Source organism: Narcine bancroftii, chromosome 2, assembly GCF_036971445.1.
Source record: "Narcine bancroftii isolate sNarBan1 chromosome 2, sNarBan1.hap1, whole genome shotgun sequence".
In the NCBI taxonomy this organism is placed as follows: Eukaryota; Metazoa; Chordata; class Chondrichthyes; order Torpediniformes; family Narcinidae; genus Narcine; species Narcine bancroftii.
The window spans coordinates 95240335-95265706 of record NC_091470.1 but is presented as its reverse complement, the minus strand read 5'-3'; the positions used below and the strand labels follow the sequence as shown (position 1 = coordinate 95265706).

The following is a 25372-nucleotide window of genomic DNA, read 5'->3' as shown; positions in this document are numbered from 1 at the left end:
CTGCAACAAATGCCACCCCCCACGAAAGGATGTTCCTTTTCCCGAGGAAATCCGAATCGGGAACCACTGTACCGGCATGGCTCACCGTCCCTGGCCCCGTCCTTTTGCGACGCCACGTCCGGCACTCAAAGAACGACCCCTTGGTCGACCGAGTGACTCTACTCCACGCAAACCCACATTATGCATACGTGGAGTTCCCAGACGGGCGGGAGGACACTGTTTCGGTGCGGGACCTAGCTCAGGACGCGGTAGACCCAGCAAACCCCCCCAACTCCTTCTCCAGGCCCCGTGCCGCAACAGAAGGACCAACAGCACCCCAATGACCCGGGCCACCCTGCCGACAAAACGACTGGGGAATTGAGCGACGGAGCAAACGCATCCGACGAGCCCGCTGGCAACACCACTCCAGCGACCCCAATCCCGGCACCACGGCGGTCATGCCGGATGGTCAGACCCCCTGACCGCTACAGTCCTTGACCTACCCCTTCCTTTCATTCTCTCCCTCGTTTTTTTTTTCCCAGGGTCAATTCTCCAAGAAGGGGTGAATGTGATAGTACAGGTCTATCACCAATGTACATAGTGTATATAGTTACTGTATCTAGACTGTGCTTACAGCGATTGGCTGAGAGCTAAGCCACACCTATTTTCTGGGCCTTAAAGGGTTGTGTCCCTAGCCAGGTCGGATCATTCCGGACTGGTCGGCCACCTGTGAAGAGCTCCGGTCTTTTGCTAATAAAAGCCTTGGTTTGGATCAACAAGTCTTTGGTTCTTTCGACGAGGTCTACAGGCACTGACTAGAAGGGCCAAAGGGGCCTGTTTCTGTGTTGCAATGTTCTATGGTTCTATTGTTCTACCTAAAAAATGGAACGTTTTTCGTGATCAGCAGTCGAAAATCCATAAAATTGTCCAGAGTAATTTCACTGAGACCTCACTTGGAGTATTGTGAGCAGTTTTGGGGTCCTCATTAGAAAAGATTGCTGACAATGTAGAGGGCTCAAAAGGGTTATCATATGAGGAGCGTTTGACAGCTCTTGGCCTGTACTCATTAGAATTTAGGAAGATCTCATTGAAGTATTTCTAATGTTGAAAGGCATGGACAGAGTAGATGTAAAAAGATGGTTCCCATGGTAGAAGAGTCTAGGACAAGAGAGCACAACATCAGGATAGAAAGGCATCCACTTAGAATGGAGATGCAAAGAAGTTTCTTCAGCCAGAAGGTGGTGAATCTGTAGAATTTGTTGCCATAGGCCAGGCCATTGGGTGTATTTAAGCCAGAGATTTACGGTTCTTGATTGGCCAGGGCATCAAAGGTTATGGGGAGAAGGCTGAGTGGGAAAATGGATCAGCTCATGATTGAATGGTGGGGTAGACTTGATGGGCTGAATGGCCTATTTCTGTTCCTGTGTCTTATGGTCTTATATTCTAGCATCAGAAATTCTGATAGTTTGGCACTGCACCATCACAAGTGAGGGAGATCCTCATTGAAGGAGGGTACTTACTGAAGTTGAATAGTACTGATTGAGTGATTCGATTCTTTTCAGGGGAAACGTCATCATGACCTTGTTTATTCAGTTAAGTAGTGTAAGTGTTCATTTGGGACAATTCACTCCCCCCACATCCTCACCAATTTTTTTAAACACTCAATGCTGGAGAAACTCTGCATCTCAAACAGTGTACTATGATGTTTTTAAGTTTAGTCTAGGGGTCTCCAAAGTGGTCGATACCGACTCCTGGGGGTCGGTGGGACTATCCAAGAGGTCAGAAAATGCTAGGGGGTTGATAAATGCTGGGGGATTGATTGAACTTTTGGGGTCAAAAGAATTGTAGAGCCTTTGGTCTCCACTCCTGCCCGGGACCCTGAGTCCCCACTCCTGCCTGGGAGCCCGAGGTGATTTCTTTGATGCAGATGGCACCACACCCGATATTGAGAATGGAATCACTGTTGCCGACTCCGGGTGCTGCTGCCTCCTTCCCTTCTTAAACAGCGGAGTGACATTCGTGATTCTCCAGTCCTCTGGAACCATCCAGGATCCATCAATTTCTGGAAGATCATTACCAATGCCTCTACAGCAACCTCCATCAGAACATGAGGGTGCATTCCATCTTGTCCAGGAGACTTATCTACCCCTTAGACCATTTAACTTCCTAAGTACCTTCTCTCTCAAGATCTGAACAGCACTCACTTCACTTCCCAGAGACCCTTGAGAATCCAGTAAGCTACTAATGTCTTCTACCACGAAGAATGAATCAAAATATTCCTTCATTTCCTCTGCCATCTCTTTATCTCCCATTACAATCTGTCCAGCGTCATTTTCTAATGGTCCTATGTCTACTTTTGTCTCTCTTTTGCTCTTCATATAGTTAAAAATGTTTTTAGAATCCTCTGCTATTATTTGCAATTCTCCTTTCATAATTTCTCTCTTCCTTCCGATTCACCTTCTTAGTTGTCTTCTCTATGCTTTTTAAAGTTTCCCAGTCCTCTACTTGGGCATATGACCCAGGGGATGCAGGTGGGGGCAGGGGCAACCACTCGCACCCCCCCCAAATTCTGTCAAACCAGTGGGGAGAATTTGGTCAAAGCCGGGGGGGGGAGGGACAGAGACTTGAATGATTCAGGCCTCCATCTCCCCGACTTTGCCTGATCTCACCTTCCCTCGTTTCCTCACAGCCGCAACCTTACTCGGCAGTGTCCCGTCCCATCCCGCGGTCCGTTGGCTGGGCTTTATTCTTCTGCGCATGCGCGAGTGCTGGCTTGCACATGTGTGATGGATTTGCTTAGCAGTGCCGGCAGGCGCTTGCACGGTGGGCCTGCAGATGGGGGAATGTTCAGCATAGCTAATGTGCAGGCGTGTAGTTCTGGCATGAACGGCAGTGGCAATGGTGTTTCAGTCGCTGTGACACCTACAGAACCTCATCAAGGCTGAGCCCAGGAGTTGGCTGATCATCCCCGTGCGTCAGCTCGCCATGGCCTTCCTGTTCAGGCTGGGGCCTCTGCTCAACAAGGTCTACATGACCAAGTTCATCAAAACATGCCTGAGCAGAGTGGTAGGACTGAGGCAGTGGAGGAGAAGGTCAGGGACTCCGCATATCAGGAGACCCAGTCTATTTTCTAGGGCCTGCTGAGCAAGGTCCTCCTCCGAGAGCCAAGCCCCGACAGGCTCAAGGCCATCTTCAGGGTTGGGTCATCTCCCCCAAGGAGCGAGAGTGGGCCATGGAAGTCAGCCGCAGGCTGATGGTGCTCTACCTGGAGAGCGGCCGGTGCTAGGTAGAGTTCGGCCACAGGGGTTCCACGGTGGGGCGACTGGCTCTGCACCTCGCCGACCTGGTGCCCAGGGTGAGTGAGGGCCTCGGTGATTGCTTCCCCACTTGGCTGCCAGCTCAGCCTGTTCAATACTGCCCCTACCCCACCATCCAGCCCATTCAGCACCACCACCCTCCCTCCTCCACGCCGCTCAGCCTGTTAAGCACCTCTGTGGTCCTCTATCTTCCCATTAATGTGGGTGTTTGCCCACTCTCTTGCTCTTAATTTGGCTTTAACTTTTCTCAGCAGCCACAATTGTCTAATTTTTCCATTCACAACTTGCTATTCTTTTGGTAAGTCCCTATCCTGCACTTTCCTCAGTTTTTCCAGGAACTCTAGCCATTGCTCATCTGCTGTCTTCTCCTGTTAGTGTGCTTTTCCAATCGACTTTGGCCAGTTGCTCTCTCATGAGACTGTAATTTCCTTTACTCCACTGAAATATCGATACATCAGGCTTTAGCCTTTCCTTTTCAAATTTCACAGTGAACTCAATCCTATTGTGATCTCTGCCTCTTCGAGGTCCCTTTACCTTCAGCTCTCTAATCACTTCTGGTTCATTACACAGTACCCAATCCAGTACAGCTGATCCCTTGGTGGGCTCATCAACAAGTTGCTCCAAGAAACCATCCCGTAGATATTCCACAAACTTCCCCTCGCCCCCTCCCCCCACCACTCCTGGGATCCCGCACCGACCTGACTTTCCCAATCTCCTTTCATGTTAAAATCCTCCATGATTATTGTAACGGTGTCCCTCTGACATGCCTTTTGTATTTCCTGTTGTATTTTGTAGTCCACATCCCAACTGCTGGTTGAGGGCCTGTATATAACTGCCATTAGGGTCCTTTTATCTTTCCCATTACTTAACTCAACCCATAAGGATTCTCGTCAGTGTTCAAGAGGGAAAGAGATTTTGAATTGTGTAGGATAGGTGAGGTGAAAGGGTTAGTTAAGGAAAAGATAAGGATTAGTAAAGAGGGGATTTTAGAATTGCTGGGGTATGTAAAGGTAGATAAATCTCCTGGTCCTGATGGGATTTTTCCCAGGACCTTAAGGGAGGCCAGGGAGGAAATAGTGGAGGCTCTGAAGGTGATTTTTCAACGGTCACTGGAGGAGGATGTGGTGCCGCAGGATTGGCGGGTTGCAAATGTGGTTTCATTGTTTAAAAAGGGCGCAAGGTGTAGGCCAAGCAATTATCGACCTGTATGTTTGACATCGGTGGTGGGGAAACTAATGGAAGGAATTCTTAGGGATAATATGTATAAATATCTGGAAAGGCAAGATTGATCAGGGACACCCAACATGGGTTTGTGAGGGGAAAGTCATGTTTGACGAATCTTGTTGAATTTTTTGAAGAGGTGACCAGAAAGGTTGATGAAGGTAGAGGAGTTGATATGATCTATTTGGATTTTAGTAAGGCTTTCGATAAGGTTCCACATGGAAGGTTAGTGAGAAAGATTCAGTCTCTAGGGATTCATATAGATATAGTCAGATGAATTCAGCAGTGGCTAGAAGATAGGCACCAGAGAGTCATGGTGGACAACAATCTGTCAGGATGGAGGCCAGTGATGAGCGGTGTGCCTCAGGGATCAGTGTTGGGTACTTTGTATTATATTAATGATTTGGATGACGGTGTGGTAAATTGAGTGAGTAAATATGCGGACTACACAAAAATAGGGGGAATTGTGGATAGTGAGGAGGGTTTTCATGGACTACAGAAGGATTTGGACTGTTTGGAAAGGTGGGCTGATAGGTGGAAGATGGTGTTTAATGTAGATAAGTGTGAGGTGCTTCATTTTGGGAGGAATAACCAAAATTGGATGTATGTAGTGAAGGGGAGGGTATTGAGGAATGCAGAGGAACAGAAGGATCTTGGAATTATGGTTCAGCGTTCCTTGAAGGTGGATTCCCATGTAGATAGGGTAGTGAAGATGGCTTTTAGTATGCTGGCCTTTATAAATCATAGTATAGGATATAGGAGATGGGAGGTAATGTTGAGACTGTTTAAAGCATTGGTGAGGCCAAGTTTGAAGTATTGTGTGCAGTTCTGGTCTCCAAATTATAGGAAGGATATCAATAAGGTTGAGAGGGTGCAAAGAAGGTTTATGAAAATGTTGCCTGGATTGCGGTATCTAGAATAGGGAGAAAGATTGGGTAGACTGGTACTATATTCATTGGAGCGTAGAAGGTTGAGAGGGGATTTGATAGAGGTATTTAAAATTATGAAGGGAACAGATAGAGTCGATGTGAATAGGCTCTTTCCCCTGAGGGTAGAGGAGATTGGAACAAGGGGTAATAAGTTAAGGGTTAGGGGGCAAAACTTCAGGAGTAATATAAGAGGATGCTTCTTCAGTCAGAGGGTGATGGCTGAGTGGAATGACCTTCCGGAAGAGGTGGTTGCAGCAGGGTCAATTTTGTCATTTAAGAGGAGGTTAGATGAGTACATGGATGTGAGAGGATTGGAAGGTTATGGCAAGGGAGTGGGTAGGTGGAACTAGTGGAGTTTCACGTAAATCGGTGCGGACTAGAAGGGCCATTGTGGCCTGTTTCTGTAATGTAAATTGAAATCTATGGTTATATATGGTTATATACCTCTTGTGATTCTATGTCACTTCTTTCCAATGATTTGGTATTGTTGATCAGCAGAGCCACGTCACCCCCTCCGTCTACCTGCTTATCCTTTCGAAACACTGTGTATCCTTGGACGATCAGCAGCCAATGACACCCATATTTCAGCCATGACTCAGGAGTGGCCACCACATCGTCCCCTCCAATCTGTAACTGTACTACAAGATCATCCACCTTGTTTCTAAAGCTGTGTGCATTTAAGTAGAATACCTTTAGACCAGTCTTTGAATGCACCATCCTTCTGGCTGCAAATCTGTCCTATCACCTGCTGACCCTCTCCTTGTGTTTATTTCTCACCCTTCATTAGCTCTGATACCCATCTGCCTGCAAAATGAGTTTAAATCTTCCTTAACAGCCGTATTAAACCTGCCTGCCAGGATATTGGACCCCTTTGGGTTCAGGTATATTCCATTCTTTCTGTGTAGGTCTGACCTTTCCCATAAGAGATCCCAATGATCCAAGAATCTAATACCCTGGCGGGCAGCTTGAACTGTTGGGGAGGATTTAAACTAGTGTGGCAGGGAGTTGGGAATCAGAATGAGAGTAAGGAGAGTAGGGAGTATGGAGAGTAGATCGGAAGGAATGGAGGGAACAGAACGTAAAAATAAGTGGAGGGAAGAAGGTCAAGGTAGTTGGTAACAAAGGGAGTATATGTGGAGGACAATCTCTCAAGTGGATATATTTTAATGCAAGGAGCATTGTAAATAAGGAGGATGAGCTTAAGGCATGGACGACCACATGGAAATACGATATTGTGGCCATCAGTGAAAGTTGGTTGCGGATTAGCAGTTATAAATTTCAGGATTTCATTGTTTTAGGCATGATAGAACAAGGGGTGGTGTTAAATTGGAGGAGTTGCATTGCTTAGTGAGAACATTACAGAAGTGCTGTGGCAGGGCGGTTTGATGAGATCGTCCAACGAGGCTATTTGGGTAGAATTGAGGAATGGCAGAGGCATGAATACATTAATGGGAGTGTATTATAGACCTCCAAATTGCTGAGGGAATTAGAAGAGCAAATTTATAAGGAGATTATATATATGTATAATAAACACAAGGTGATAGTTGTGGGAGATTTCAACTTTCTGAACATTTACTGGGATGCCCATACAGTAAGAGGGCTGGATGGAGTAGAGTTTGTTAAGTGTGTTCGGGAAAGTTTTCTTAATCAATACATAGAAGAACCAGCTCGAGAGGGGGCAGTATTGGATCTCTTATTAGGGAACAAGATAGGTCAGGTGATAGAGGTTTGTATTGGGGAACACTTTGGGTCTAGTGATCACAATACTATTAGTTTTAGGCTAGTAATGGAAAAGAATAGAGATGGACCAAAGGTGGAGATTCTTGATTGGAAGAAAGCAAATTTTGAGGGGATGAGAAAAGATTTGGAGGGTGTGGATTGGGGTAAGATATTTTCAGGGAAGGATGCAGCAGATAAATGGAGGATATTCAAAGGAGAAGTTCTGAGAGCGCAGAGTTGGTATGTCCCCGTGAGGATTAAAGGAAAGGTTACAAAATGTAGGGAGCCGTGGTTTTCAGAAGATATTGGGAACTTGGTTCAGAGGAAGAGGGATGTGTACAACAGGTATAAACAGTAGGGAATGGATGAACTGCTAGAGGAATATAAGGAGTGTATAAAGAATCTTAAGATATAAATTAGAATGGCTAAAAGGAGAGGTGAAGTTGCTTTGGCAGGCAAAGTAAAAATAAACCCAAAGGATTTCTATAGGTACATTAAAAGTAAAAGGTTAGTGAGGGATAAAATTGGACACCTTGAAGATGAGGGGGTTAGGTTCTGTGAGAAACCAGGAGAGATGGGTGAAATTTTAAACAATTTTTTTCTTCAGTATTCACTAAGGAATAGAATATTGAGCTAGATGAAGTGAAGAAATATGGTAGAGATTTCATGGATAATATAAGAATTAATGAGGAGGTAGTGTTGCTATATTGAAAAAGATCAAGATGGATAAATCTCTGGGTCCTGACAAAATATTCCCTTGGACCCTGCTTAGTGAACAAATAGTGAGGGCATTGACAGAAATATTTAGAATGTCACTGGTTATGGGGAAAGTGCCAGAAGACTGGAGGGTGCCTCATGTTGTTCTGCTGTTCAAAAAAGGATCCAACAGTAAACCTGGTAATTATAGGTCTGTAAATCTGATGTCAGTGGTGGGTAAATTAATGGAAAGTGTTCTTAGAGATGATATATACAACTATTTGGAAAGACCAGGATTGATTCGGAGTAGTCAGCATGGTTTTGTACGTTGTAGATCACGTCTAACAAATCTTATATAGAGTTTTTCGAGGAGGTTACTAAAAAGGTTGAGGAGGGGAAGGTGATGGATGCTGTCTATTTGGACTTGGAAAAAATAAGGTTTTTGACAAAGATCCCTATAAGAGGTTAGTAAAGAAGGGGGGAGCATTAGGTATCAATGATGAAGTAGTGAAATGGATTCAACAATGGTTGGATGGGAGATGCTAGAGAGTAATGGTGGAAAATTGTTTGTCGAATTGGAGACCAGTGACGACTGGAGAGCCTCCGGGATCAGTACTGGGTCAGGTCCACTGTTGTTTATCATATATATTAACAATCTAGATGATAGGATGGCAAATTGGATTAGTAAATTTGAAGATGATACAAAGGTTGGAGGTGTTGTGGACAACGAGGAAGATTATCAAAGCTTACAGGGTGATATAGGACAGTTAGAAGAGTGGGCTGAAAGATGGCAGATGGAGTTTAATACTGATAAATGTGAGGTGCTACATTTTGGTCGGACGAATCAATATAGGACATAAACGTTAAATGATAGACAATTGAGGAGTACAATGGAACAAAGGGATTTAGGAGTCATGGTACATAATTCTTTGAAGGTTGAATCGCATGTGGATAGGGTAGTGAAGAAGGTTTTTAGTACGTTGGCTTTCATAAATCAGAGTATAGGACACAGGAGTTGGGATATTATGTTGAAGTTGTATTAGGCATTGGTGAGGGCAAATTTGGAATATTGTGTGCAGTTTTGGTCGCCGAATTACCTGAATGATACAAACAGTATAGAGAGAGTGCAGAGGAGGTTTACGAGAATGTTGCTGGTTCAGGGTTTGAGTTATAGGGAAAGGTTGAGCAGGCTGGGACTTTATTCTTTGGAATGTAGAAGGCTGAGGGGTGATTTGATAGAGGTATTCAAAATTATAAGGGGGGTGGATAGAGTCAATGTGGGCAGGCTTTTTCCACTGAGAGTGGGGGTGATTCAAACAAGAGGGCATGGATTGAGAGTAAAAGGGGAAAAGTTTAGGGGAAACATAAGGGGGAATTTCTTCACACAGAGGATGGTAGGGGTATGGAAAGTGGTAGAAGCGAGATCGATGTTAATATTCAAGGAAAGGTTGGATAGGTATATGGATGGGAGAGGTGTGGAGGGTTATGGGCCAAATATGGGTCAGTAGGACTAGGTGGGAGAAGATGTTCGGCACGGACTAGTAGGGCTGAACTGGCCTGGTTTTGTGCTGTAAATGGTTATATGGTTAATCTGAAGCCCTGCCCTTTACACCAGTTTCTCAGTCACACATTTATCTGCCTGATCTCACTAATTTTGCCCTCTCTTGCACAAGGAGCGGGCAGTAACCCGGAGATGACCATGCTGGAGGTCCTGCTTCTCAGCTTCCTTCCTAATTCCCTGTATTTTCCCTTCAGGACATCCATTCCGACCTTTACTATGTTATTGGTACCAACATGTTCCAAGACTTCTGGCTGTTCACCCTCTTTCCTCAGAATGTTTTGGACCCGATCGGAGACATCCCATACACTAGCACCTGGAAGACAGCATGCCATCTATGTGTCTTTATCAGGCCTGAAGCATCCCTTTTCCATCCACCTTTCTATAGAATCACTGATCACAACTGCACACTTCTTCACCTTCTGTGTCACAGGGCCAGACTCATTGCGGGAGACCTGGTCACCATCAGGTCATCCTCAGCAATACTATACAGGATGATATACCAGTTGCTGAGGGGGACAGCCACAGAGGCACTTTCTACTGTAGCTCCTGCCTATCATCTGTTCACTCTCCCTAATAAGTTTAATAAGTCAGACACAATTTCCTTACTCACACTATAATCCTCGCCTCTTCCCTCTTCCCTTACCCACACTATAACCCTTGCCTCTTCCCTTACCCACACTATTATCCTCGTCTCTTCCCTCTTCCCTTACCCACACTATTACCCTCGCCTCTTCCCACTTCCCTTACCCACATTATAACCCTCGCCTCTTCCCTTACCCACACTATAACCCTCGCCTCTTCCTTGTTCCTTACCCACACTATAACCCTCACCTCTTCCCTCTTCCCTTACCCACACTATAACCCTCGCTCTTCCCTCTTCCCTTACCCACACTATAACCCTCACCATTCTTCCTTTACCCACACTATAACCCTCATCTCTTCCCTCTTCCCTTACACACAATATAACCCTCGCCTCTTCCCTGTTCACTTACCCACACTAACCCTCGCCTCTTCCCTGTTCACTTACCCACACTATAACCCTCGCCTCTTCCCTGTTCACTTACCCACACTATAACCCTCGCCTCTTACCTATTACCTCCTGGCTGTGGGACCGTGCTCCTCCCTCCTGCCCCTTCCCTACCACCATCTTATTCGGTAACTGCCGACATTTTCCTCAATCTTTGAAGAAGGGCTCAAGGCTGAAATGTTGGTTAAGTATCTTTACTACTGCATATATGTGTGTAACAGTTGATACTGTGTATAAGTCAACCCCCTATTTTGGTTCAAAAATCCATATATCACATTGTCCCCTCTATGTTTGGCCCCAGCTGCCCCGCCCCCACTGGAACTCCCAATGCCCCGACCGCAGGGCCACTCGCCTAGACCCCGGCCACACGCCCACTGGAGTGCCCACAATCCTAAACGAGGACTTACCATCCCAGCCCATGCGTCCGAGCTCCCGATGCTATGAACACGGAAACTTGCCTAGGCCGTGGCCACCTGCCCATCCGTGCTCCCAACGCCCTGAACTCGGTCTTACCACCCAGCTACCCACCCATGAACGACGCAGGTACTTACCACAATCAAAACTAGTATGCGTGTAATAATTGAGCCCCTAAATTTTGCCCTCAAAATTGGTCCACAACATTTAACTACTACACGTGTATATATGGTATATAAAGGACACTGTTTGACCTGTTGAGTTTCTCCAGCCTTGTGTTTTTACTTCAACCACAGTGTCTACGGACTTTTACTCATCAATTTTTCCCTTAGTCTTCATCATGAACCTAAGGGATAACGTCATCTTATCATTGATATATGTGAGATCTTGTTGGGCACCCGTTGATGTGTCCTTTGTGAGCTTTGAAGGGTTGTAGTCAGTACTTACATGTGGGCTTCTTGCTCTTTCCCAGGTTGGAATTGTCCTGCATTATGCATCCCTTTCAACCTTGCTGTGGATCGGAGTTTCAGCGAGGGTCATCTACAAAGAAGCAACACAAAAGGTGCAGCGGCAACAGGAGCTTGAGCTTCCTGCCCCTGCACAGCGCCCAATGCTCAGGTATGGAGCTGTAGCTTGATCGCAGGCATTACATCAAGCACCGACTTCCCATTCTTCACCTTTTCCCTCTAGCCCACATCTGCTTTCCCTTGGGACATCATTCTTTTGAACGCATTTCCACTACCGTTTCAAAAACAAGAATTATTCTATCACTAACTTCAAACTTGGAACCAGTCAAAGATTTTTCTTTGAATATTTTAGTTTTGATTTTACAAGACTCACACAAATCCAAAAAAAACTACAATATTTCTCAACAATGATACATTACGTTCAGAGTCCATCTCCCCCACCCCCCGCCCACCCCTCTCCTTTCCCTCCTATACCCTAATACCACAAGGAAATGATGCAAATTAAACAAACATAAAGACCCAAAAATCTATTGAGTCACTGATCCTTAAAGGAACCAAATATAAACCCAGAGTAACATAAAGTAAAATGACAAAGACACGAATCAAGAGCCTGTCATCTGCTCAACATCTCCTGCTCCCTTCTTTTCACTGGATGTCACTGTGCTACTCACCACATTCCTGGTCCTTCCTCGATCTACTGGCTTCCTAAAACTTCCTCCCTCTGGTTGGCCTAGCGGTTAACGCAATGCCTTTACAGCGCCTGTAATGGGGACCGGGGTTTGAATTCCGCGCTGTCTTTAAGGAGTTTGTACGTTCTCCCTGTGTCTATGTGGGTTTCCCCCGGTGGGGGGGGGGGGGGCTCTGATTTCCTCCAAAATGTACTTGGAATCTAGGTTAGTGGGTGTAAATTGGGCGGCACGGACATGTGGGAAGAAATGGCCTGTTACCATGCTGTATGGCTACATTCTTTTTAAATCCTCTCTTCCCTTTGTCCATTTTCTGCTTTAAGATGGGTGTTACAGATTGAAGCTGTCAAGCTTCTGAATATTTTGATCCTGAATATTTTGTCTTTCTCTGCAGGTTTTATCTCATCGCTGGAGGCATTCCTCTGATTATCTGTGGGATTACTGCAGCAGTCAATCTGCAAAATTATAGCAATGTCAGTCCGTAGTGAGTATCCTATCCTCTGTTTGATGGTCATACATTACGGAACGGGCATTTTTGGCCAACTCATCCATACGGACCAAGTTGGCACTCTGGGCTGGTCCCACTTGCCTGCCTTTGGTTCATGTGTTTCTCAACTTTTCCATAGAACCATAGAATGTTACAGCACAGAAACAGGCCCTTTGGCCCTTCCAGTCTGTGCCAAACTATTATTCTGCCTCGTCCCACTGACCTGCATTCAGTCCATAGCCCTCCAAACCCCTCCCATCCATGTACCTGTCCAAATTCTTCTTAAATTTTAAAATTGAGCCCACATTCACCACTTCTTTCCTTTACATTTATCTGTCCAGATTTATTTTGTGTTTCAGTTGTACCTGCACACTACCCCAGAACGGATCTGCCAGAACATTACCTGAACTTCAAAGATTCATTCACAAGATTAAACAAACCACAACCCACAGATGCAGGCCATTTGGCCCATTACATCCATACTGACCACTGGGCACCCTTCTGTCTTAATCCCATCTCCCAGCCTTCTATTCAATTCAAGTGCTCATGTAATCACCTCTTAAATGCTGCCTGTGACTCTGCTTCCAGCACTCTCCCCAGCTACTCAGTCCAGGTGCTCACCACTCTCTGGGTGAACAAGAGATCTCGGATCAACTGTTCCCTATATTCATTCATCTTCCTGAAGTCTAGCCTAATTTTATGTACAGCATCTCAGTCACGGCCCCGCTTAACTTTCTCCACTCTCAAGTCAAGTCAAATTTATTGTAGAACCCGACGAAACAGCATTCTCCAGTCCTCAGCGCAAAACCCGCAGACGCACAACCAGACAAAGCACACACACAGACAATCAATACATATGCAGGACAAGCATTCAATAAATAAATAAATATTGTTTCGTGAACACGAGAGTCTCGGATGGTCAGGGTGAGCGGTTCCTTGGGTCGTTCAGCGTTCTCACTGCCCGTGGGAAGAAGCTGTTCCTCAGCCTGGTGGCGCTGGCTCGGATCCTCCTGCATCTCTTCCTCGACAGGAGCAGCTGAAAGATGCTGTGTGCGGGGTGGAGGGTTCCTCAATGATTTTGCGTGCCCTCCTCAGACAATGATCTCGGTAGATCACATTAATGGTGGGATGGGGGGTGGGGGGTAGGGAGACCACAGTGATCCTCTCTGCCACTTTTATGATCCTGTGGATTGACCTCCGATCCATTTCTCTGTAGTAACCGTCCTCATAACGAAAATGATCCACCCCAGCTATTTCTGATGAATCTGCTGTGCACCATCTCCACTGCTGGCTCCATCCTCCTATAACGTGGTGACCAGAACTGCACATTGTAAGGCCAACTGAGGTTTGGCCAAGGTTTAACAGAGATGGAGCATAACCCCCTGCTCTTGAATATTAATGAAGACCGGCATCCTATCTTTCTTCCATTTCTTTTATTTAAAAAAAAATATTTAGACACTCAGCCCGGTTACAGGCCATTTCAGCTTTTGAGCCCCTGCTGCCCAATGTACACCGTATTAACTTACAACCCTGGTACATTTTGAAGGGTGGGAGGAAACTGGAGCCCTCGGGGAAAACCCACGCAGGCACGGGGAGAACGACGTACAAACTCCTTACAGACAGCGCGGGATTCGAACCTCGGTCCTGATTGCTGGCGCTGTAAAGCCGTTGCGCTAACCCCTACACCGACCGTGCTGCCCAAATAAAATACCCATGTTGTGGCTGATGTCGGTACAATTAAATCAAAAAAAAATTTTATTGGATGAGACATCATACAGAGATGATGGCTTTAAAAATCACTGGATTGGCCTCAGCTGGAATATTACTTAAAAATACTAGGGCCTGCACTGGGGCCTTGGAGAGAAAGCAGAGGAGATAGATCCAGGAATGGAGATCGTCTTCAGTCAAGTGTCAAGCTGCGGCTGGTTGGTAGATGAAATAAGCTTTGGCGGAGAGCAGCAGCAATCATCAAGGGTCCACACCACCCAGCGCACGCCCTGTTCTCACTGCTACCATTAGGTGCCACAAGACTCGCCCCACCAGGTTCAGGAACAGCTGCTCCCCCTCCACCATCAGACTCCTTAACCACAAACTCAATCAGGGACTCATTTAAAGGGTTGTACTTTGTACTTATTGATTTTTTTTTTCTCTGTATTGCCCGTCAATTTGTTTACATTTTATTATTTGTTTGCACGTGTGCATTGTGTACAGTTTTTATTTGCACTCCCAATAAGTGGTGGTTCTGCCTTGCCCACAGGTAAAAGAATCTCAGGGTTGTATATGCTCTGACAATAAATCTGAACTTTGAGATGGGGTGTGGTTGGCTGAGGAATGTCGAGCATTTGCGGGGAAAAGGCAGAGGATAAACTCAACCATTTCTGTGTGGAGCAAACATTGAAACTGTTGTTTTTCTTCCCTCTGAAGTTGCTGGTTGGCCTGGAAGCCAAGCCTGGGGGCCTTCTACGTACCGGCAGGATTCACCATACTCGTCAGCTGGATCTACTTTCTTGGCGCCAGCCTACACCTAGGCTGTCACCAGCGAGGCAAGGGTGAAACTCAAGGGTTGGAGGAGCAGCCAGTAGTCAGCAGCGGTCACCTGGCGGACTCGGCATCAACTTCCTTTGGCCCCTGGCTGGGTCTTGAGAACGTGTACTCTCTGGATGCTCAGCTGTGGGCGCTGCTGTCCACCCAGCTACTCTTCATAAGCCTCTGGACCTTCGGGGCCCTGTCCGTCTCGCAAGGCCTGTCCTGGGCCGCCCTGTTCAGCTGCCTGTACGGGGTGGGGGCCGTGTCCCTGGGCCTCCTGGTCTTGATCCACCACTGCCTGAAGCGTCATGACGTGTGTGGGACTTGGCTGCCGTGTGCCAAGGGGCCAGGAGGACACGCTGGCAGCCTGATGGCAGGTTCCAGCCTGGAGGCCGCACAGTCCAGCGGCACCAACCCTTTCACCGCAGGTGGGCAGTGCAAGTTAACCAACATCCAGGCGGCCCTGAGCCAGGGGGAACGGGCCGTTACCACCAGCCCATCGCTCGGTGGCGAGAGCGAGCGGGAGGCACCAGCCTGCCGGAGTAGCGTCACACAGACCTGCCGCAGTCACCGGGCCAGGACTACGCCGCCAGCGGACGGCAAGCACCAGCGTGCAAGGGCGCTGAGAGTCGCCACCTCCTCGGATGCAGCCTCCAGCGAGAATGGCAGCATCGGCGGTGGCCAGGCAGAGAGCCGCCCCAGCAGGCCAAGCCGGGAGGGCAGCACCACCATGTCGGAGGGCAGTGACACCAGCAGCCCGGGCCACAGCAGAGGCTTGCAGGCCTCCTTGGAGAAGGAGGCCAAGCGAAGGTCGTACCCACTGAATGCGGCCAATCAGAATGGCACACTGAGGGGCAGCCATTATGACGTGGCCATGTTTGGTGGCGAGGGCGGCGCCGCCATTTCCGCCGGCCTGTGGAAGAGTGAGACCACAGTGTAGGCAGGGAGATGGCTCTGCACCAACGCTCAGCCAAGGTCAGGCCACCAGTCAGGAGTCAAACCGAAGCAGGCTTGGTCGTGAACTCTCCAAAAACTATGGGTGAGTGGCCTGCTGAAGAATGGGCGTCAGCAAGGATTGTGCCCACCAGCTCTATCTTTCACAATCACTTTATATATAATACAAACTTACTGTAAAAGGAATACACAATGTTAAGTGTCTGCTTGATCATCTGATCATGCCAGGACAGCTGGCAGCCCAACCAAAGGACGTGAGCAATGGCTGAACCTGGAGGTGCATGGCATTTCCCAAACAGGGAGTGGTAGGGCCATGGATTGTGTCTAAAGGCCATGGGTTCAAGGCAAGAGGAAGGAGTTTTATGGGAGTTCTGGGGTCACAGCCAGTGAGTCATTCATACTGTTGCCAGAGGAGAAGCTGGAGATACAATCAGTATATTTCAGAGGTATTTAGGCAATGCATCGAAGGATGTGGACCTTATGAAGGCAAAAGGGGATGGGTGTGGATGTGGTGGTTGGAAGGGCCAATTCTGTGCTGCACAACAATAACTATCTGAAAGAAACCAGACAGTGAGCACCTAAACCTCTTGTGGCAGTGCTCACTGTCTTTCAAGTGTCGGTACTACGTGTCTACATACTATGTGATCCCACCATAGACATATTCCCCTCTCCTCCCCTTCTGCTCCCTCCGTGACTCCCTGATCCACTCCTCCCTCCCCGCCTAGCGGCCCCCTTAGTACCTAGCCCTGTGACCGCAGGAGATGCTCCATGTGCCCACTCCTCCTCCTTCAGCACCATTCAGGGTCCCAAACAGTCATTCCCAGTGAAGCAACATTTGTGAATCTGCAGGTGTCATCAACTGCATCTGGAGCTTCCATTATGGTCTCCTCTACATCAGAGAGACTGGGTACAGACTGGGAGATTGCTTTGTTGAGCACCTCAGCTCTGTCCGCCACAATAGTGTAGATCTCCCAGTGGCCGCCCATTTCAGTTCCTCACCCCATTCCCTTGCTGACATGTCTGCCCATGGTCTCATGCACTGCGAAACCGAGACCACCGGCAAATTGGAGGTACCACACCTCATATTCCAACTAGGCCCCCTCCAACTAGATGGCATTGATATCCACCCCCCCACCATCACCTTCCCACACCCTCGCCCCCATCGCCTTCCCCCAGCTCTGTCTCTCCCTTTTCCCTGACTCCTTTTACACAGACGTAAACAGTTCTCACCTCTCCCCCTTATCATATGCTTTTGTTGGCTGGACTCCTGCAGCCTCCTCTGTCTCTCTTCTGAGATTTCCTGGCTTTTGCTTATTCTTTGTTTATTCCTTGTTTTGGCCTGAAATGTTGCATTTGTCTCCTTTGGGACGCTGCGAGTCCCGCTGAGCTCCTCCAGCATTTGTGTGCTTTTACCACCATCACAGAGTCTGCAGACTTTTGTGTTTCACTCGCTTTCTTTCAGACTTTGCCACTTTTCCTCTCCCTTCGGAACACTGTGAGTTTTTTTTCCAAGTTTAGGCCCATGAGCCTGTGTTGCCCTAAACATCCCAATTAACATACGTTTTGGAGGATGGGAGGTAACTGGAGCACCTGGACGAAACCTACACAGACACGGGGAGAGTGTACCAACTCCTTACAGTTGGCGCCGGATTCGATCTGGGCTGGGCTGGCGCTGTAACAGCGGTGCACTAACTGTCCGATCAAACGTTTACATTGAATATAAATTCACAACTGTACTGATCAATAGGATTCACTTCTCAACATTCCCTGTAATACCTAAAACTTTCCAGTTTCTGAGATTGGCCCATCAGTTCAGTCAAAGACTAATTTTGGTGAAAATCTTAAAGGAGGGTATTTTTGGGAACTTCCAATTTTCTGCCCTGGGTAATAGGTCTCCAGATGAGCAGAGATGAATTCATTTACTTTCAAAGGAGCCCCACAACTGGCAAGGACTGATGACCTGATTCTGTGCTGTTTGATGAAAGTGGTCGCAGGAATTGTTCCTGGTAACTGACAATTACCTTCCAATGATCATGCCATGAAACAGCTCAGCTACAGCACACATTAGCAGGGAGGCAATCCATGACCATCTGAAACACTTTAGACCATTTTGCAATCTCTTGTAAAACACTAAAGTCTGCAGATATCGTGGCTGAAGTAAAAACACCATCCTGGAGAAACTCAGCAGGTCAAACAGTGCAGTTTTTGTCGCAAAGATAAAGAGAGATTAGCAGAGCTGGGACTTTTCTCTTTGGAGCATAGAAGGACTTAATAGAGGTCTACAAGATTATGCGAGACATAGATAGGATGGACGGCCAGCACCTGTTCCTAGGGCAGGAACGTACATCTGTACAGTTAGGGGAGACATCAGGGGTAAGTTTTTTTTTAACACAGAGAGTTGAGGGTGCCTGGAATGGTGGTGGAGGCTGGAACATTTGGGCCATTTAAGAGACTCTGAGACACATGGATGGAGGAAAAATAGAGGGTTATGCGGTAGGGAGGGTTTGGTACTTTTTTAAGGGGTATATGGGTTGGCACAACTTCGAGGGCTGAAGGGCCTGTACTCTGCATGTTCTACGCATAACCAATGTTTCAGGCTTGAGCCCTTCATCAAAGCTGACGGGCTCAAGACTGAAATGTTGGTTATGTATCCTTATTTTTGCTATATAAAGTGCACCATTTGACCAGCTGAGTTTCTCCAGCTTTTGTAGTTATATTACAATCTCTCATTCCTTCTGAGAGCCTTGGGTCTCCATCATCACCCTACCTTCCCCCACCTGGCTCCATCTACTTCCACCTTTCATCTTCCTGCCTATCACCCCTGCTCCACCTGGCTTCTTTTGGCGTCCTTCATCCTTCCTGAGTTCACAGGCTATGTGCCAGCCCATATCTCACCTCCTCCCCTCTCCTCTTTATACTGGCTACCTTCCGCTCCACTCTCTACCCTGATGCAAGGCCTTGACCAAGATGTTAACAATTCCTTTCCTGGGCAGATGCTGCTTCACCTCCAGAGGTTTGTTTTGGTTTGGTTTAAATTCTCTTGTTTTGAAGCTTTGGGAAGAAGCAGCAGATTGGGTGAACATGCACCCAATGAACTTGAACTGACTCCATTGCTAAGCCTAATGTGGGAATAAAGATCCTCTTGCCTGACATACAAACCTGTCTGTTTTTATCCTGCCAAAATATGTTAGCTTCCAAAACAACCCCGTCATTAACCAGAGACCTATTGAAGCAGCATCAAATGCACTTCACCTTCTAGTCATTGAGCAGCAGCCTAGCGGCTGACTTCCAATCATCCTAGACACTTGTCAACAGCACCCCTCTGTTGACCAGCTGCTGATCATTGACCAGCATTTTAAATCAGTAGTTCAACCTTTGTGAACAGACATGGTGCTGGAATACATAATGGGATTGTATTCAGTTCTGGCCCTCTCTTCGATTTGAAGAGTATTTTTTTGTTTCTGGTGTAATCCATTATCCTGTTAAGAGAGGATCCTATGTTTGTGTGTGTGTTTGTGTGTGTGATACTCTGTTAGCGACAAAGTGCTTCTACCTAATAGAGATCACTAAGGAGCTTGCTGATGCACTTCACCAGTGAATGAGTTGCATGCTGCACTAATCCAGGGCTTTCATAATTACTACTAATCAGTGTGTACCTTTTGAAAGCTTTGCAATACAGCGTGTTCATTTTAGCGTGTGGCCAAATTGCCTTAAAAATATTGTTATTCTCATACAAGTGCCAAAGAGATATATAAATCTTACTGAAAAATAACTAAAAAGAGAATGTGTATTGATTTAATGTGATTAAAATACATTTATAGTGTTCAATTAATTGTATAAAATTGTCCATAATGTAAGGTTTAATGTAAGCCGCCGGTAATTTTGGGTTAACTGAAACCAAAGATGGTGGTATCAAAACAGCGTCCATTTCCCTTCTTCAGAATGTATGTTAATCTGCAACTGAAGCCAGGAGAGGGAAGTGTGTGCGTCTGTGTAAGTGTGCTTGTGTGTGTGTGTGTGTGTGTGTGTGTGTGTGTGTGTCTGTCTGTGTGCATATGTTCATGTGTGTGCATGCATCTGTGTGAGTGTGGGTGTGCGTGTGTGTGTGTGCTTTGTGTATGTCTGTGCTCTGTGTGTGAAAGTGTGTGCGTGCATGTGTTTATGTGGATGTGTGTACGTTATTCTGTGTGGGTGTGTGTGTGTGCATGTGTGTGTGTCTGTGAGTGTGTGTGAGCGTGAGCTGAAGATCAGTTTATGGAGTGGGGGTTGGAGAGAAGAAACAATTGAAGCATCAAAGAAAAAATGATTTATTTTCTACCATTTTTGAATATATCTACTTATAAAATATATTGGAAATGGGTAAGAAAGCTAAGATTTAAGAGTTTTGGCTCAAAACATTTACTATTCTTTTTCTTTCACTGATGCGCTTGACCTGCTCAGTTCCTCCAGCAGATTATTTTTGGCTGAGAACACTGGACAACAAAGATTTTGCTTCCTGAACACTTTTGGGTGTATTTTATGGATTTTGGGCTGCTGATCACAAAAATCACCTTAAAATATTCTTATCATATACTTTTTTGTTTAGATATAACCCATTTTTGTGATTTCCTGTAATTTTAAGTCTACTTCAAGCAGACAACATCATGAAGTGCAGCGTGTCATTGAAAATTCATTATCTGCATTCCTTCCCTGCTGATCTTGGTGCCGACCGTGACCAACACGGTGAAAGGTTTCACCAGGACGTTGTGACCATGGAAAAGTGGTATCAGGGCAACTGGAATCCATTACTGCTGACTGATTATTGTTGGACACTGACACGAGAGGCATCAGATGCTGAGGACAAATGAAAATCAGTGGCAAGACAGTTGATCTTACGCAATATATTAGCATCATGCGATTAAACATGCTAAATTCAATAAAAGTTAATGTTTCTCCAACTTCTTACGTGATACAGCAAATCTGAAATTGTCTTTGTGTTCATCTTAAAGTTGTCTATCATAATCCCCAATTTATTTTCAGGAAGCAAAACCTTTTGAAAAACATTTGTTGTCCAGTGGAGAAAAGTGGAAAATGAGCTCTCCCACTGTAACATGATTGTTTCGGATTGTGTCTGATTGGAGAGCTCCTTAAGATTAAGCCTAGGTAGGATGGGCTGAATGGGCTTTTGCATTCTGTACAACATGGCAGTGGGATCTGGAGTACCAGATTCATGGTTCTAAACTGGAGGGGCGTGGCATGGGGCTCCTGGTGGACTTTCCGTCTCCCTGCTGTTGCATCAGGTGCAAAAAGAATAAATCTAACATCAAGCTTGGGCTGAGGAAAACAAGTGCCATATGCTTTTAAAAGTAGGGAGGTGGGTTGTGTACTGAAGGGAGAGATGGCTGGCTGCCAATGAGCAGAAGTAGCTCCCTCTCCCCTGCCAGAGGGGATCGAAGTGGTATAAGGACAAACAGGAATTAAAGCCATTCTTTAGCTTAGCGCTGTGTCTATAACATCCTGGGATTGAAATGCCCAGATCTGCTCTAATATGCTTTATTTAATTCTATTTTTAAAAATCAAGAGCACTATTTTAATATTGTTCTTTTCCGATTTGTTTTATCCAAAGGATTAAAGTATTTCATTGCTAAACAACTGTTGCTGTGGATGTATTATGCAATAATCTTATGTTATAAGCCATGTATTTGTGATTCTATTTATGTTGTGTATTTGCACACATCAGGCAGAGTTTTCAGTGCTCCAGCCTCGTGCTGACAGACATCATTCTTATTTACAGAGCGGCAACAGTGTCTCCGCTGTTCTCACGGGTAGAAAGCACAGATGCGCTACCCTTTGGGTGAAAAATAAAATCCTTCTTATCCCTTTTCAGACTCATTGACCCCACACCCTCCCCCTTTCTTATGACTCATCCCAGAATCCCCAAGACGGAGGGAGTGGTGGGGGGGTGGGGGTTGGGGGGGGGGGAAACAACCTCCCTGCCTCTATTTTAAAAGTGCTGTAGGTTTCATCTGTTATTCTTCTAAACTCTAGGCCTGGTCTGCTTACCCTTCCTCGGACCACTCTCTCCAGCCCAGCAATCAACTCGATGAATCTTTGCTGCACCGGATTCAATTATTCATTTAAAATTTTTAATTTAGACACAGTAACAGGCACTTTCGGCCCACGAGCCCGTGCCTCCAAAGGGCTTGCTAGAATGAAAACTGTTGATCTAGAGTTGGGATCCCTCCCTCCCCCCCAACCCCCCCAACCCCCCCAATCACCCATGAGAGATCAGGTGACTAGATGGAACTTGTCTGTGGGTCTGTCAAAGGAAACGGACTTTTACTAGTGGTTTGGCATGTTTACACTGCCCCACTGGAAAATGGATCTGGCACCCTGAGACTGGATGGGCCACAACCAGGACTTTAGGTGTGCTTGATACTGAAGCTGTGCCTGGCGCAGAGAATTCTGAAATACTGGCTGGTGTAAGAGGAATCCATGAACAATGTTTTGCAAGTGTTGAATTGTGCAGAATCAGGCTGGGTCCACCACTGGTCTGATCCTACCACACCCCTCCACACCTCTCAAGCAATCAGCCCTCACCTAGTCTGTCCATTCCACTTCACCCAAACAATTTTTCCTTATCATATGATATCCCAAATGCAACCCCCACCTCCACCAGCCCAGCCAGGTGCCCTCAATTGAACCAAGGCAAGGAGCTTTTGAAAACTCTCACTGATGTTACTTACTGTGCAGTCACAGAACCAATCACTTGCTTAAGCTCGCTGACAGTATCTTGGCTGCATGTTTAAAACAGAGTATTTTTTATGCTTTTGATATTCAGGTGCTTTATAATTCAAAGGATCATTTTGTCATAAAAAGCTATTTTAATAATAAATTATGGCTAACAGCAATAGGTTTGTAAATGGTGTTTTGTCTGTTGATTTTCAAGTCCGTCAAGTCACATCAAGTTTATTATCATCAGATTGTACAAGTACAACCTGATGAAACTGCGTTCTCCGGTCCTCGGTCCAAAACACACAGACACGCAACCAGACATAACACACAGACAGACAAACAGTACATATGCAGGACAAGTATTCAGATATATAAATAAATAAATACAGTGAAACTCTGGTATCCGGCTCCTATGGGGATTGGTAGATGCTGGATATGTGTACTTTCTGGTTGCAAACTATCGGTGAGGGGTGCCAATTTTAAACCTCCCTATATTTTACCTATTTATTTTCTGTGATTGTATTGCTAGTTGCTTCAGTCTGCCAGTTACTTGGATTCCAGATAACAGGAGTTTTCCCGTAAAGATTCTATCGTGAATATGAGAGTCTGGGGTGGTCAGTGTGAATAGTTCCTTTGAGCATTCAGCGTCCTCACTGCCCGTGGGAAGAAATTGTTTCTCAGCCTGGAGATGCTGGCTTTGATCCTCCTGTATCTCTTCCCCGTCGGAGCAGCTGAAGGATGCTGTGTGCGGGGTGGAAGGGGGTCCTCGTGAATTTGCACGCCCATTTTAAACAAAGATCCTGGTAGATTACGTGGATGGAGAAGGGGGAGGGAAACTTTGCATGTTTAGCATGCCCATACAAGTTATTCAGGAGACATAGATAATACATTGTGATAGTGCCGGAGTAATCTTCCAGAACTGATTTAATTGCCTAAAAGGTATTAACCGTATAACCATTTACAACACAGAAACAGGCCAGTTTGGTCCTCATAGTCCGTGCCAAACATAGTCTCCCACCTAGTCCCACTGACCTGCATTTGGCCCATAACCCTCCACACCTCTCCCGTCCATATACCTATCCAACCTTTCCTTGAATATTAACATTGATCTTGCTTCTACCACCACTGCCTGAAGTTCATTCCACACCCCCACCACCCTCAACGTGAAGAAATTCCCACCCATGTTTCTCCTAAACTTTTTCCCTTTTACTCTCAATCCATGCCCTCTTGTTTGAATCTCCCCCACTCTCAGTGGAAAAAAAGCCTGTCCACATTGACTCTATCCACCCCCCCCCTTATAATTTTGAATACCTCTATTAAATCACCCCTCAGCCTTCTACTCTCCAGGGAATGAAGTCCCAGCCTGTTCAACCTTTCCCTATAACTCAAACCCTGAACCAGCAACATTCTTGTAAAACTCCTCTGCGCTCTCTCTATACTGTTTATATCCTTCAGGTAATTTGGTGACCAAAAATGCACACATATTCCAAATTTGCCCTCACCAATGTCTTATTCCATTTCAACATAATATCCAAACTCCTGTGTTCTATACCCTGATTAATGAAACCCAACATACTAAATGCCTTCTTCACCACCCTATCCACATGTGATTCAACTTTCAGAGAATTATGTACCATGACTCCTAAATCCACTGCACTCCTCAATTGTCTACCATTTTACATGTATGTCCTACATTGATTAGTCTTACCAAAATGTAGCACCTCACATTTATCAGTCAGTATTAAACTCCATCTGCCATCTTTCAGCCCGCTCTTCTAACTGTCCTATATCACCCTGTGATCTTTGATAATCTTCCTCGCTGTCCACAACATCACCAACCTTTGTATCATCTGCAAATTTACTAATCCAATTTGCCACCCTATCATCTAGATCGTTAATATATATGACAAACAACAGTGGACCTGACCCAGTACTGATCCCGGAGGCTCTCCAGTCGTCACTGGTCTCCAATTCGACAAACAATTTTCCACCATTACTCTCTAGCATCTTCCATCCAACCATTGTTGAATCCATTTCACTACTTCATCATTGATACCTAATGCTCCCCCCTTCTTTACTTATCTCTTATAGGGAACTTTGTCAAAAACCTTACTTTTTCATCACCTTCCCCTCTTCAACCCTTTTAGTAACCTCCTCGAAAAACTCTATATAAGATTTGTTAGACATGATCTACAACGTACAAAACCATGCTGACTACTCCGAATCAATCCCAGTCTTTCCAAATAGTTGTATATATCATCTCTAAGAACACTTTCCATTAATTTACCCACCACCGACGTCAGACTTACAGGCCTACAATCACCAGGTTTACTTTTGGATCCTTTTTTGAACAGCATAACAACATGAGACACCCTCCAGTCCTCGAGCACTTCCCCCATAGCCAGTGACATTTTAAATATTTCTGTCAACATCCCCACTATTTGTTCACTAACCAAGGTCCTAGGGAATATTTTGTCAGGACCTGGAGATTTATATAAGCATATAAATGACATTTGCAGTTCAGAAACAGTCCATCTCGGCCCCTCTAGTCCACACCAATATAAGTGAACTCCACTAGTCCCATCTACCTGCTCCCTGTCCATAACCCTCCAATCCCCTCACATCCAGGCACTCATTCAACCTTCTCTTAAATGACAAAATTGGCCCTGCTTGAT

The 25372-nt window shown here is 45.9% G+C and overlaps 1 protein-coding gene across 1 annotated transcript in view; it reads left to right on the top strand.

The window, feature by feature from the left end:
• adgra2 (adhesion G protein-coupled receptor A2) overlaps nt 1–22873 on the top strand; it is a 166513-nt gene extending 143640 nt beyond the window's left edge. Inside the window, exons 17-19 of the mRNA XM_069917465.1 lie at nt 11336–11481; nt 12411–12500; nt 14928–22873. Coding sequence (XP_069773566.1) covers nt 11336–11481; nt 12411–12500; nt 14928–15969 — 1278 coding nt within the window. The 3' untranslated portion in view covers nt 15970–22873. The remainder of the gene's footprint in view (nt 1–11335; nt 11482–12410; nt 12501–14927) is intronic.
• Nucleotides 22874–25372: the final 2499 nt, after the last annotated feature.